The sequence below is a fragment of the Gracilinanus agilis genome, chromosome 3 (genome assembly GCF_016433145.1).
Source record: "Gracilinanus agilis isolate LMUSP501 chromosome 3, AgileGrace, whole genome shotgun sequence".
Taxonomy (NCBI): Eukaryota; Metazoa; Chordata; class Mammalia; order Didelphimorphia; family Didelphidae; genus Gracilinanus; species Gracilinanus agilis.
The window spans coordinates 216,703,478-216,718,939 of NC_058132.1; the positions used below are offsets into that span (position 1 = coordinate 216,703,478).

The following is a 15,462-nucleotide window of genomic DNA, read 5'->3' on the forward strand; positions in this document are numbered from 1 at the left end:
TCTCTCTCTCTCTCTCTCTCTCTCTCTCTCTCTCTCTCTCTCTCTCTCTCTCTCTCTCTCTCTCTCCCCATCATTTGTTCAAGTTCATCTTATTCTTAGATACCAGAGCCCAGTACTTTAGTAAAAATTTAACTAGGATGAAGATTACTTCACAGACCCATGTGACCCATTCAGAGTCTTGTTTATTTTTTTGAATACATGCTTTTAAAAGGTCTCAGGTTCAGCTTTGGCTATGCTGTGTGGCCTGAATTTTTTCTTGCCACAATTTCAAATAGCCACTCATCCTTCTTGGATATCTGTGACTTGGTTTTCCCATCACAAATTTTGATTATTGTTTTGATAAACCAATAGATTTATTTTTTTAATTTATATTCATATATGATTCCATTTCAATTCCAAAATTATTCTGAAGAATTTTATAGTGGAAAAAACACTGCCTCTTGAGTTAGAGGTCTTGAGTTCAAATCCCGATCCTAAGTCCTTGGACAAGTTACATAATTTTCCTGGGCTATAGTTACTACCTCTGCAAAATAAAAGGTCTGGACTAAATGGCCTCTGTAGTTCCTTTAAGCTTTATGTCTATGATCCTGTAGCTTAGTCTTTTTCAGCTTGGTCTCTTGGATTACCTTTAAAAGCAAGCTATTAAGACTTCCTTTGCCTGCGTTTTCTTATTCTATTATTCTTCAATTCTGGCTATTTTTCATTAGTTGCTTTAACTTTGAATCTACTTATCTCAAAAGATATCAAGAACTTCCTCATTAAGTTATGGTACTCTTTGATGACCAAAGGTGATGACTTTCTCCTTCCCTATTCAGAAAAAGTCTAACTGAACATAGAGGCGACATAAGACTGTGTGGGTAAATGAGAACAACACAACTGATTAAATGAAAGGAATTAGTAGACACTCCATATAATATGTAAGCCATGTAAACTTATGTTATGACTTAAGTGGATGTAAATCATGAACCAGGAGCCAGAATTTTGTAGAGGAGGAAGAATAAAAACAAATAGATCAGATAAAAAGAAAGTCAAATAAGGGGCAGCTGGATGGTTCAGTGGATAGAGCCAAGCCTGGAGATAGGAGGTCCTGGGTTCAAATCTGGCCTTTAATACTTCCTCACTGGGAAAGACACTTAACCCCATTTGCCTAGGTCTTACCACTCTTTTGCTTTGGAACTATGATGGGGTGAAGGGAAAGTAGATAGGAAGGAGGAAGGATGGATGGGAGAAAAGAGAGAGGAAGGTAGAGGAAGGGAAAGGAAGGTACAGTCCCCCAGCCCCAGCAGGGGAAAATTGACCAGAGCCCTTTGGGGCACAAATAAAAGATCAGAAAGCAACTTTAGGGTTTAGAATAGCTGGGTTTTATTTAAGTTAGAAAGGGGAAGGTCTAGGAAAAACTAGGAGGTAGATAGAAAGGGGAAAAGGCACCGAGAGAGAGATCAGGGTAGATAGCGTCAGCCAGCCTCCAGGCTCAAAAGAGCAGAGAGACTGAAAAGGCACCAAACTTTCTCTTTTATACTTTCTTGGACACCTCCAACAAAGGAAGTGGGAGGTGTTGGGGGAAGTTGTAGCAGGGAGCCCTGGGAGACATAGTCTTCCAGGGTTTACAATAATTTTAAATGCCACAGAACTAAGTATTAATTCTAAGACAGAAGGTAAGGATTTTTTTAAAAAATGGGCTTTATTGTGTAATTGAAAGAGTATGGTGATGTTTTGAATGTATTTTTTAGATTTGCAAGTGTTCTATTAATACATAAAATTTGTACGCATAATAATATATATTATACCATATGCATGAGTTAGTTGTAGCATGGAGTGATGGAAGGAGTCAGTCAGAAGAACTGAATTCAAGTTTCATCTTCAGTATTTATTAGCTTTATGATACTTATTGTATCACTTATTCTCTCTTTACCTCAGTTCTCTCATCTCTAAGATGGGGATGGTATAGTACTTGAAGTACCTACTTCATGGATTTTTTTTTTGAGTAAAGCCCTTTTGTAAACCATATAGCACATACAGGTGATTTATTATTATAGATTTTATAGAAATTGGGCTATTAGGAAAATACATTTCCTGTGATATTGTGAACTAAAGATAAATGGCAGAAAGTGCCGCCTTCCAAAAAAAAAAATGGAGGAAAATGAGGAAGAGAAATTTCCAAGAAAACGTCAGATACAGGTAGAATCTGTTTTCTGGGGCAATCAGTGGAGAGTTCCTAAACCAAGGTGAAATTTGAAGGTTCTAAGATAGACTGACATAAAGATAATGCTTTTGATGAATCAAAGTAACTGAGGCTTTCTGAAACACTTGATATCTATGGAAGTTGTATCAACCTGATTAGGGTGTGTAGATGAACAAGAGTCTGATGGGCACAGATTTGGGGATAATGACTTAACTAAAAAGTATAGAGACTGAGGGTCCAGAAATGCCAAAGACATTACCTCAGAAGCACTTGGACTATCTAACCAATATTCAAATGTCCCTGGGCAAGAAGGTTACTCATGTAGCTTAGCTGTGTCTGTTAGCACAAAGATTTATGTTATTTTGGGGACAGTGTACTGTTCAGATCAGAGAATATATTATAAGTTGTACCATAATGTTATGTAATATATTCTAACATTTGATTCATATATGTGTGTATGGGTTAAATTTCAAGCAACTATATTGTGTGAATTTAATGAATGATGTATAATATGTACTTAAAACCTGTACCTATGTACCCAGTATAGATTATAAGGACCGCAAAATTTTTTAACCATAGGAGAATGTAATGGATATGACAATAGCAGAAAAAGATTACATTTCCCTGAATGCTATGACCAGACAGTGCCTTCTGCCAAGTGTGGCTAAGAGGAAAAAGAACCATATAGAAGGAAAAGGAATAAAAAGGCTTCTGAGAGAATGGTAGATATAGGAAACATTTGTCTTTGAGGCAAACAGAAGATTACTAGGCTGAAACTAGCATCCACAGGGACTCTTACTATCTGCTGTATCATCCCACTCAAAAAAAAAAAAAATACAAACTGCCTCAGGTTTGGGGGAATGATGATACAGAATGGGAAATGAATAGAGGCAGCAGCAGCCCATATGATGGTCCTGTTCCCCTGAATTTTATAAAGATATTTAAGCGTCAAATTTGAAACCTTAAGGGAAAAAGAAATTATAATTAGAGATCCCATCTTTAAATCAGTCACTGGAAAACCACCTTTCTCTTCTTGTTTCTCATAGAGATTCTCACACATAGCAGAAATTGATTAAGTAAGAGAGAGTTGTTAAATCTGTATTTCAGTTAATATTGTAATATTATTCAGTTAATTCATTGCTTTGTAACTTTAGGCAATTCATTGTCCTTGAATGAACATCTTGAAGATTAGGAAAGGTTGCTGAAGATGGTGAAAAAGAAAGACTCAAATACTGAGAAATGTTTCTAATTTACCTGCATCTACAGTCCCATTCTTGATGGTTATAGTGAAAATATCAGAGTAAAGTAGGAAATATTTCAGCTGATCGGTTGCATAATTGCTAGTTACACTGAGACCCGGCTTCACATTGGTATTGTATTTGCCAGTGAATATTTTCCATATAACCTTCCAAAATGAAATAAAATGAGTTTGTTAGGACAATGTTTATTAGAACTTTAACTGGCAATTTTTGATGTCTGGGCAAACAGCACAGGAGATATCCACCCTCAACTTATCTTTATGATTTGTGCTTTTTAAACTAATAGAAGTAATGGAGACATATTAACTGAAAGGGAGAGGAAATAGTGGAAAAGAAGGAATATTTTTCATGTTACAAATTTATATGTCAATGTACATCTACACATATATAGCATGTGTTATATATAACATATACATAAGCTTTGCAAAACACTTTATAATTATCTTATTTTCCCCTCATAATAACTCTTGGAGGCAAGTGTTATTGTTAACTTCATTTTTATAGATGAAGAAACTGAGACAAACAGAGGTCAAGCAATTTTCCTAGAGTCACACAAGTCTGAGGCCAGATTTGAACTTGGGTCATCCTGATTCCAAGCCAAACTCTATCCACTTCACTATCTGGCCACCACTTACAAAATAATTTGAATTTGCAACTGGTTTTTTCTCAGGAGAGATGGAATCTGGTTCTTTAAACCTTCATCTGGAAAATTTTTCATTTGGAAGAAACTGAGTGAAGAGGGATTTTTTTTTTTTTTTTTTTTTTTTTGCTTTCTCTTGCAGCCAAAGTTTTGAGACCCCCATGCGGGTGAAATGCAGTGAGCCCTACCCTAGGAGAAGAGGCAGGGAAGCCAGGACACCTTTGACTCAGCTGAGAAGGATCTATTATTCCTTCCATCCTGCCTTACCCCTAGGGTGAAAAAACTCCTTGCCAACCTCATTTGATAACTGTAGGGGGATCAGAGAATTTCCAAAGCAAATACTTACAGAGACTGTGTTCTTTCTGGACGCTAAAAACCATTATACGTTGGACTGTGTTTTATTGTAAGGTTCTCCCTCCAGTTCCATCACCACCACCCCCAAATCCCTAACCCAGTGAAAAAGGAAAAAAAAAAAAACAAACCAACCAAGTGCTTCTAAGGAACTTAGACTCTGGCTTAGAACGATCAAAGTATTTATTTGCAGGGTAAAAGGAGTCTATTAAAAAATAAATCTTCTGGAAACATGCCTGGAATGTTGCTATAAACAGTATATTGTCTTCTTGTCCTTGTTCATCATGTTTATGATAGTAGATAAAGTCATTCTGTTTTCCTTTGATTAAAAAGTTCAAGCTAGGACAGGATTTGGGTTGGTACAAGAAGGTCAATTCCCGGAAGCCTTGCAGGTGATAATGCTACAAAAAAAAAATAATAATAACAAGGCAGAAGAACAGCTGTCCCTGAATTCTGTCACAGGCCAGGCTTGTTGCAAATGTGTGTGAGAGTTTTTCCAAAGGTCTCTGTGCCCAAGCTAAAATTAAATGTATTCTCATTATACTAAGAAGTCTTAGCTTGCCGAAGTTCCAGATTCTGTTTGAATACATTCAGTCAAAAAAGACAGAAGGCCACAATGCTCCTAGACTGATCAATGTCCCGTTGCTGCCATTGTGATAATTTCTGCTGTATTTTTCTCATGTTTAAAACTGTCATTTTAGTTACTAATTTTACATAACAGTTTAAATGGTGTCCCTAAGGTACACATAACAATCACTATTCTCTCATTATTGTGCTTTGTTCAAAATTCATTATCAAGAGTCTAGCATTAAGTTGAGCATTGTTTTTTAGTTTGTAGGTTGCTATACACCATAATAGAAAGCCAAGTGCATGCTTAGTATTGATTCTAAGACAGAAGTCAAGATTTAAGAAAAAAGTATGTACTGTGTTCAAATGCTAGATGCTGAAATATAAAGGGAAAAAATGAAACCACCCTTGCCCTCAAAGAGCTTATATTCACCATGCATTATAATGTCTTCAAAGGTTTCGTTTTGGAGTTATTTTGATGGAATTTCTTCTACTGCCACAAACAAGACAAAATATTATTCATTAATATTGAAGCTCAAGCTCTTGTTTTACTCTAGATCAGTAGTTCCCAAACTTTTTTGGCCTACTGCCCCCTTTCCAGAAAAAATATTACTTAGCCCCCTGGAAATTAAATTTTTTTATTTTAATAGCAATTCATAGGAAAGATAAATGCACCTCTGGCCATCACCGCCTCCCTGGATCGCTGCAGCACCCACCAGGGGGCGGTGGCGCCCACTTTAGGAATCACTGCTCTAGACCAATATTAGGATCCAAAAAGTAGAAATCCATGTGAATGGGAATTTCATGAGCCACTGCTCTTTCTGTCCCTGCAGCTTTTGGAGAGAACCAACAACAGTTTCGAAGAATCAGACTCCAGTGCCACGAAGAGTCCACTGCACTTAGCTGTGAGTATAACGCCAGCCACTTGGCCTATCACAAACAACTGGACATTTTTTTAGGCCTTTAAAATGAATGAAATCTGAAAGTATGTTTTAGTAGAGGGAAAGAAACTTTCAAGATGGCATCTCATCTAATTCATCTGAAAAACTAAATTGCTCTACTAATAATGAAATAATGTTCAATATTAAAATGAATCCCATATATGTGTATGTTTGCACATATATACACAAAACCTGAGAAAATTAAGTGAATACTTAAGGGTATATAGACATTGTGACATAGTGGATGAAGCTTTAATTTTCTATTTTTTTTCCCCAGGAACAAATCTATACATAAGTTTCCCAAGGTTACATGAATCATATTGTCTCCCTCCCATCTTTATTCCCCTCTCCTGTAGTTGACAAGAAATTCCACTGGGTTTCACTTGTATTTGGATCCAGTTTCAAATTCTACCTCTGACTGTATAACTCTGGGTAATTCATTTAATTTTAGATAACTCTATAGGACTATATGTTGCAGAGAAGGTGCCAACTTGCTTTTTTTTTTTTTTTTAATCTTTACCTTCTGTCTTAGTATCAATTTTAAGACAGAAGAATGACAAGGGCTAGGCAATCAGGGTTAAGTGAGTTGCCCAAGAGCTAGGAAGTTTTGTGAACACAGATTTGAACTCAGGTCACCCTGACTAAGCCTGGAGCTCTTTCTTCTGTGCTATTTTATCTTGCCCTTTATTGTGCATTTTTAAAGGGAGTTCTCCCTGGAGTTCCTTTACCAAAGATAACATTTCTCTATTATCTCTGAAAGTTTAACATGTACAAAGACTAGTGAAAATTAGTTTTTGGTGCTTAGACACTCAAACATTTGTGCCCAAACATGCAGGGTCTGGAAGGTATCAGCCACCACACTCCAGTACAAACTTGTGAGAATAATATGAGACAAGTGTGTTTGGAGTAACTTTGCTTGTCCTACCACTTGAAAGGAGAGTCTCAAAAGTGAGCTGCAAATCCTACTCCTCATACCAGTTCTTACCAGGGAATTATTATCTCTCTTTTTCCACCAACCAGCCCATGTTAATAAGTATTTGTCCTTCCAGGTTCCTAACTGCTAACACCTTCACTCTATGACTTTATTTTCTTATTCCCAGCTCGCCACAGAAAAGGAAATGGATTCTTTCTTACCAAATAACACATAACCCTTCCCAAGCTTTTGTTCATTAATAGGTTTAACATAATGCCTTTTGCCTTGGTTTTTTGTTTTGTTTTGTTTTGAGACTGGCTCTCCCAGGCTCCAAGTGCAAGGGTAGTAGACACTCCCAGGTTGATCAGCACAGAAATTTTGGCAAGCTCTGTTTCTGACCTGGGCATATTTGCCTCTCCTTAGGCAGCCTTTTGGCCCTTTTGGCCCAAGTTTTCACCATACTGATGCCAGACATTCTCTCTCCTAAGATTTAATCACACATTATTAATTACCAATTGGATGTCTCAGAGATAGCTCAAGCTTAACACATCCAATACAAATCTTATTCTCTTTCTTCATAGACCCAACTCATTTCTAAATGTCTAGATTTCTCTCACTTCCCTTCTTGTTCTATCCATCCTTCCCCCAAATTGCTCTAATTCCATGTCATTCCACTTTCCCATTCTTGCTTACATTTGAAGGAAATCAAAAAGAGAAATAAGCATAATCAAAGAGGAAAGCCAGTTTGATTAGGAGCTACATGGATGTCAATGAAGTGGTCTTTGGCTCTCTGTTTAGATTCTCTCTTATCTAAACCCTATTTGATAAAAGGAAATTAAAATTCTCATTGGGATAGCCCAAATGTCTTCGATATGGAAGGCAGAAATGGGGGAAAGTACCTAGTTCCCCAGGTATGGTAGTCACTCAGTAAGTACTTCTGAGTTAACTGGGCCCAGAAGGTGGGATGGTTTGCTGTCCCTGAACTAAGTAAAACCCAAAGAGTGGGAAAGTGAAAAGAGGCAAGGTTTATGTGTTTATATTAACATGCACAGTCCCTAGGAAATATCTATCCATTTATCAAATATTCATTGTACACTATTTAAGAAGATTGGAGTTGGGCCTGGGGGGAATGTCCAGAAATGACTAGGATACATACCCTAATCTCACAAAGTTTAGTAGCATATATTAAAATATCTTGATACATAATCCGAATTATGTGAAATACTTCATAAATGACTTTTTATGAAAAATAGAGATGGAGAATTAAGGGCATAATTTTTGGATAATCATCTATTTGACGATCATTTATTTTATATATATATGTGTGTGTGTATATATATATACTGGGTGCAGAGCACTGTGCTAGCTATTAGGTGTTGATGTAGAATTTAAATAGGACATAGTCTCTCTCACCTTGTAAAGCTTATATCATAGGTAAATAAATGGACAAATGAATAAACAAAATGCTTTGGAGGGAGGAGAAAAGGGATTTGGGGGGTTGATTGTACATATAAATACCTAAGTTCTTTTTTTGGCACCAACTATTAGCCAACCACCTTACTATAGAGTTCCTAGGGCAACCATCATGGGCGTCATATAGAGTTATCATCTCCTAAATCAATCATTAGTGGTCATTGGAGGGCTCAATTTGGAAAGTTTGCTATCTGGAATGTCAATATATAACTAGTGTGAGATGACTGGGATTTTATATCAAACCGCATGAAAATCACTTGAAATTCTTTGGCGACATAGAAACATTAGCACCTAGATAGCTGGAATAATTAGTTAAAATAGGAAGCTACTACAGTGGAGAAGTAGGAAAGTGTTTTCTCCATTCCAAAATGGCTCTGTGGCTTTCCCAGCTCTCACTCAGGCTCCAGAGGTCTCAGCCTCCCCAGGACAGGGCAGTGTCTTTTCATGTGTGACCACTCCCTTACACCTCCAAATGACCTTGTATTGATGCCATTTGATGTCCTGTATTTGCCTTCACTGAAAAATTGTAGCTATATTAGCTTGTGCTTTCTCTAAACTTTAAGTCAGAGTTAATATGCTTTGTCTTGAACTTAAGTGAATTCCAGAATCTTCAAAAACAGTATTTTTTAAAGTTTTTTTTAACCCTTTAGTAGTTTATGCTTAATGAACTTAAAGGGAGATATACTGGAAAAAAATCAGTAGGCTGGAAGTAGGAGGCTTGAGGATTTCTCCAGATTCAACCTTTAATTAGCTGTGTGGCCTTGGACAAGTCGCAAAATTTCTATGAGCCTCATTACACCCCTGAAAGAAAACAAAATCAATCTAACTTTAATGTATAATGCTAACTTATTTTGTACCTCACATCCCCTGATTCTGGCTCTCCTTTTGACTTTAATTGACTTTAAATTGGACAGCTTAATGGGCAGGCTGTAATACATAAAATAAGTTGTTTCTTTTCTGGATTAATTGCTTGCATCATCCAGGAGTTAACCTCAGTCAAGTTAACTGAAACTTTTTTACTTAAATGTTTATTATCTTTGGTGTATAAGATAGTAAACAAACAGACAGAACAAAAAATGCTTTGCGTTCTGGGAACTATTATGTATCTTGAAACATGTTAAGATATTTAAGTACATGTCTGTTATTTCAGGTTAGTGATAGTGCCAAGGTCAGACATAAGCTAGGTTAAATTTGGGTTTCAGTGTAAGGCTAAGTTAGTACCCTGTCTTACACTTCTGTCCTTATAGCTCATTTGGATTCCTATAACTCTGCCTGTAGTTATTTTGTACTTTTTCAGCAAGGGCACTCACAAGGAAAATCTTTCTTATATCTTTAATCAACTTCAGTTTATTTTGTTGAGAGCAACATATCACCATGGATCATAGGATCATAGATTTGGAGTTAGAAGGAACCCTAGAAGCCAACTAGCCCAACCTCCTTATTTTACAGATGAAGAAACTGAGGTCAAGGGAGATTAAGTGATTTGCCTAAGGTTACATAGGTAGTAAGTGTCAGAGCCCAGATCCCCTGACTACAATTCCACTGCTCTTTCCCCTATGCCATGATGGCTTAAAATTGAATAATTGATTATTTGAAGTCATGAACTTGGCCCTTTAGGAATTTATTCTAGTACTTTTAAATGTCTTTAAAAGGAAAAGACCACTAACAGAGAAGTAAAATTGTAACTAAAAAAAAAATAAATATATATATATGTTTATTTGTTTATTTATTTATTTATTGGGGTTAGGGGGTGGGGAGCCTGGGGGAGCACAAATAATGTCCAGGGTAAGTGGCATAAAATATGTCCTAGTCAACTTTTTAATCCTAGACATCAGCACCATGAATGGAGACTAGGTTCAAGTGTAGAGAGAGGAGGAGTTAAGGGTCAAGCTAATGTGAGTAGGAACTCACTTAAGATGTGGCCTCCAGGAAGAGAAAGAGGCATATATAATAGCTTCCAATTTTAATTAATTCTTCTTGCTGACTAGAGAATAAGCACTCTCTCTTTTTTCCTTCTTTCTTTCCTTCTTCCTTCTCTCCCTCCTTCCCTCCCTCCCTTGCTTCCTTCCTTCCTCCAACCTTTTCTTCCTTCCTTTCTTCCTTCCAGACTAAAAATGCTTTCAGTTTCTTGAAATTTGTTGTCATGGGCCTATGCCCCAGTTGACCCACTCTAGTAACAGCTCTACCTAAAAGTAACAAGACCTTGATTCTAGTCCCCATTTACTAGCTGGCTGAACCCCCATTTGTACGCCAGTGATTCACAATACTATAGAAGAAATTTTTTAGAAAGAGAAAGCAATCTCATTCCAAAAGATCTATATAAAGTCTCATTTAAAATCCTAAATCAACAGATCTTCCCTTCCAAGCAGTTGTGGCTGAGTCTTCTTCCTCTTGTATTCAAAGGCACTCCCAACAGATGGTGATGTCTTTCAGAAGGTATAGTTTTTGCTTATAGCAATGCCAAATTAGGTATCTTCTCTCCTTGAGGTTACTCACTTTGAAACTAGCCCTGCCTACCTTTTGTCTCTCACTAAAGCTTGCCCAGAGAGTAGATCCCTGTTAGTTTCCATCATTAAACAAGTCCCTATTATCAATTCCCAGTTCAGATATGGTGATTACCAATTTTGGTGACCTTTTTCCCTCTTACTCCGGCTGTTCCCCACCTGAAAGAGCCCTCTTGCCTTAATCAAAATGCAATAATTTTCTAATTCCTTCCTTATTATCTCTCTTAAGTAAGTATTGTATTGTCATCTTTTTGGGATTTTGCATCCCTCTAGGCTATTAATATCACCACACCTAGAGAGGATGGTTGTGGGGAATATCATTTATTCATTCTTTCATTCATTTGGCATTGATTGAGTGCCTTCTTTGTGTCAGGCATTGTGCCAGGTGCCAAAGAGACCAAGACAAATCTAAATCTAAGAGCCTTGAAGAAGCTTACAAAGTTATCTGGTGGAAGGTATGATGGAGGGGCACTCACAAAGGACATTATAATGAAGGCCTTAGGTAGGAGCTGAGGCTTGTGAGTTTTAAAGGAAGCTGTCTTACTAGCAGAAAACATACAAGATTTGGGATCAGAAGACCAACATGCAAACCCCAAATCTGCCACTTCCTATATCTATGCATATCATTTATTTATTTATTTTTGTCTCAGCTTCTCTCTCTCTTTCTCTCTCTCTCTCTCTCTCTCTCTCTCTCTCTCTCTCTCTCTCTCTCTCTCTTGACTTAGAATTATAAGAGGTAGAGAAGAGGAAGGAGAACATTTGAGGCAAAACAAACAGCCTCTACTAAGGCAAAGAAATAGGAGGTAGATTGTAATGTAGGAGAAACAGCCAACAGTCAATTTCTGGGCAATGTAATAGATAATAAGCCTAAAAAGGAAGGCTAGAGCCAAATTGTGAAAAGCTTAAATAGCAGAAGAATTAATATTGCATAGGCAATAAGGAGCCTCTGCTCAGACGTGATCTGATCAGTACTCTAGGAATATTCAGTCCAATGCTGAGCTAAGGATGAATCAGAGAGGAGAAGGGCTTGAGTCAGGGAGAAGAACCTGGAGGCTATTGCAGTAGTCCAAGAGAGAATTGATCAGGGCCTGGCCCAGCCTTGTGGCAGCATAAAACAAGAGAAGGAGATAGGAAAAGAAGATGAGAAATGTTATGGCAGCAGAATGAATAAGACTTGGCATCTGAATGGGTCTGACTGGGGAAGGGGGGAAGTAGAGGACAATAAAGGGAAAGGAAAACCTGGGTGACTAAGAGGATAACAATACCTTCAACAGAAAGAGTGGATTTTAGGGGAGGGTTTTATACATACATATATAGATAGATAGATAGATAGATAGATAGATAGATAGATAGATAGATAGATAGATAGATAGATAGATAGATATAGATATAGATATAGAGTAATGAGTTCTATTTTGGAAAAGTGTTCCCTCAGGGGACATTATTCATGTTGGGGGGAGGAGGGGGAATGGTCCTAATATCTATGTCTGCTGCAAGTGATTGTGATGAAGGCATTTCAGATCACTATCCAACTGTTACATATTCAACTTAAATGGCTGTCTTCTTGGGTGATGTTATTATAAAGATACATAATTAATAGATGTCACTAACAATATTCAAAAGCTGTCAATTTGCTAAATTGTGCTTCTTTGGGAGGACCAGGTCTTGTCTGGCTGACAGAGCTTATTCATGTCCTATAAAAGGAGGAAGAACATTTTTTTTAATAGAGTAATGCTTAATGTAAATAATATCCATACAGAGCTCCTCATAGAAATGGGTTCTTTCTGATACTATCATTTATTTTATCGGCCTGGGCCCTTTTGCTCTTTTAGCAAATAAAAACCTGTCCCAAGGTTAGTAAGGGCAGTTGGGGGCAATGCAAAAAGCATGGATCTCTACTAGCCAACCACTTGCTACAGTCCCATGAATGGATTTCAACTTTGTCTAGTGGGAACATTTAGAGAGAAGTTCCAGCCCATATCATGGAGGCAGGTTGGTGTAGTAGATGGAACAATGGGTCTGGAGTCAGGAAGATGTGGGATCAAGTCCTGCCTTAGACACTTACCAGATGTGTGACCTCTGGCAGGCCACTCAATCTTTCAGCCTTAGTTTCCTCATTGGTAAACTGACCATAATAATAACACCTAAAACCCAATTCATGTAACTGTAGTGAGGATCGAATGAGTTAAAAGAAGGAAAGTACATTGCAAACCTTAAGGTGTTGTCTATATATATTATTCTGAAAAAGTTCTCTTCTCTCCTTTCTCCTCTTTTCTTTCTCCCTCTTTTCTTAATCTCTGTTTCTCTTTTCTCTTTCTACTCATGGGCCCCCTCTCAATGGGATCTACTGAGTTGCAAGACTATTTGAATTAAACTTTTCTCATTGGGGAAACTGATTATTCCATACTCCTTGCCTTGGCAAGGTTCAGATCCTTATCTTCTGACTTCTAGCTTCAAGAAAGAATACACACATGGTTCCATATTCTTTTCAGAGAGAGATCTCTGACAAGAAAGTCTCTAAGGAAGAAAATGGCATGTAAGGGAACCATTGGCATCTGGATTATATAGCTTCTTCCAAAAGTCTTTCTCTTCCATCAGGGACCTATTCTCTCAGAAGATAATCTGAAACCAGGTCTCTTGTGTCTTTATTTTCTCTCTTTAAGCAGGAAGCCAGCAGACAAAGCTCTCTCTCCTCCCAAACTCAAGCAGACAAAGATCATCAAGTAATCAGTCTTCACCAATGAGGAGAGTCATATGCAAGTGACCTTGAGGTCCTGGTTTATAAGACAGTGTGGCTTAAGTCTTGATCAACTCTTCAGTTATGATCTTGGGCTAGTAATTTAGCATCAGTTTCCTAATCTTTAAGAAGGGAATCATAGTACCTACAATGACTCCCTTTCAGAGTTTTTGTGAAGAAGACTATTTGTGAACTCTAATGAATGTGAATTTTTCATAAAGTGTGAATTATGCAAAGAATCACAGACATAAGAGGTAGAAGGAAACTTAGAAGTCATTTAAACCAACCTCCTCATTTTTTAGCTGTGGAAAAAAGGTTCAAGAGGTAGCTAACTTTCTTAAAGTCTTACAGGTAGGCCTACTTACAGCTAAGTAGCTAAAAAAGGGATTTGAATTCAGTAATATTTGCAATATTGGCAGCTAGGTGGTACAGGGGATAGAGTATTGGCCCTGGATTAAGGAAAACTCATATTCCTGAATTCAAATCTGGCCTTGGACACTTACTAACCATGTGACCTGAATCAGTTACTTAACTCAGCCTCAATTTTCTCATCTGTAAAATGAGTCAGAGAAGGAAATGGCAAACCACTCTAATATCTTTGCCAAGAAAACCCCATATATTAGACATGACTGAACAACAATATTTGCTACGTCTATTCATAACATTTGCAAATATGTAATCTTTTTAGTCAAATATTCAATGCTTTTTCTGTGAAAATAATTTTAAATGCTATGGGACCCCTTAGAACAGGGGTCAGCAACCTTTTTGGCCGTAAGAGCCATAAACGCCACATTTTTTAAAATGTAATTTCGTGAGAGCTGTACAGTGCTCACAGTGCGCGTTCCTGTAACAGCACCTGAAAAAAAATTGACTTTATGGCTCCTGCAGAAAGAGCCATATCTGGCCCTCAAAAGAGCCAGATATGGCTCAAGAGCCATATGTTGCCAACCCCTGCCTTAGAATCTCAAAAGATCACGGTATGGCCAAATTCCATTCAGTTTTAACAAAGTTACTAGTATGTGCATAAGGGAGACAACATTTTTTTTAAAGTATAGTGAGTTTGCCTTTGTGGAGTTCCATGATTTATAAAGTAATAATAAATATATATTAAGTTGAAGAATCAGGTGGTTTTCTTCTCTCCTCTCTCACCCTTGCATTCTGATTCAAAAATAAAACCTGAAGCCATAAAAAAACAAAAAAACAAAAAAAAAACTTACCAAAAAGAATCAGATTGGTAGACTGGCTCCTACGTTTGTTTCACTAATATCATCCTTTGGGCAAATGATTTATTGAAATAAGAGAACTGAATTTTCTTTATAATTTTAATATATTGTTTTTCTTGTATTCATTAGAGTCATTGTAATAGAATACTAACAGCTCCGTCTGAGGTTGGTGCTGTGGGACAGCAGCATTTTGTATTATTAGGAACATGGTTTAGAAATCAGAGGACTGGAATTTTTATGCTTAAACTTTCCAAGTCATCATTTCCTTATGAAGAAAACAATACTTATACTATCTTTGTCACAGAATGACCACTTTCTATAGATATTAAGGTCCTAGATGAACCCGCATAGTTATGATTCTCTAGTAGATTCTTAGAATATTTTTACGAAGTTCTTGCATTGCATGGTATATTATTGAGGTTTATTTGTTTCTTAAATGTCTTTGGTTCCATCCTACTAGGCATACAATGGCCATCATCAAGCCTTGGAAGTACTTCTGCAATCCCTTGTAGACCTGGATATCAGGGATGAGAAAGGTCGAACAGCTCTGGACCTTGCTGCCTTTAAAGGACATGCAGAATGTGTTGAAGCGCTTATCAATCAAGGAGCATCCATCTTTGTGAAAGACAATGTAACCAAAAGAACCCCACTTCATGCCTCAGGTAAGTGCTA

General features: G+C 37.2%; 1 protein-coding gene across 1 annotated transcript in view; it reads left to right on the top strand.

The window, feature by feature from the left end:
- Positions 1–15,462, top strand: part of ANKRD44 (ankyrin repeat domain 44) — a 288,404-nt gene that overhangs the window by 242,486 nt on the left and 30,456 nt on the right. The window contains exons 17-18 of the mRNA XM_044669066.1: positions 5,833–5,904; positions 15,251–15,452. Of these exons, the coding sequence (XP_044525001.1) occupies positions 5,833–5,904; positions 15,251–15,452 (274 nt within the window). The remainder of the gene's footprint in view (positions 1–5,832; positions 5,905–15,250; positions 15,453–15,462) is intronic.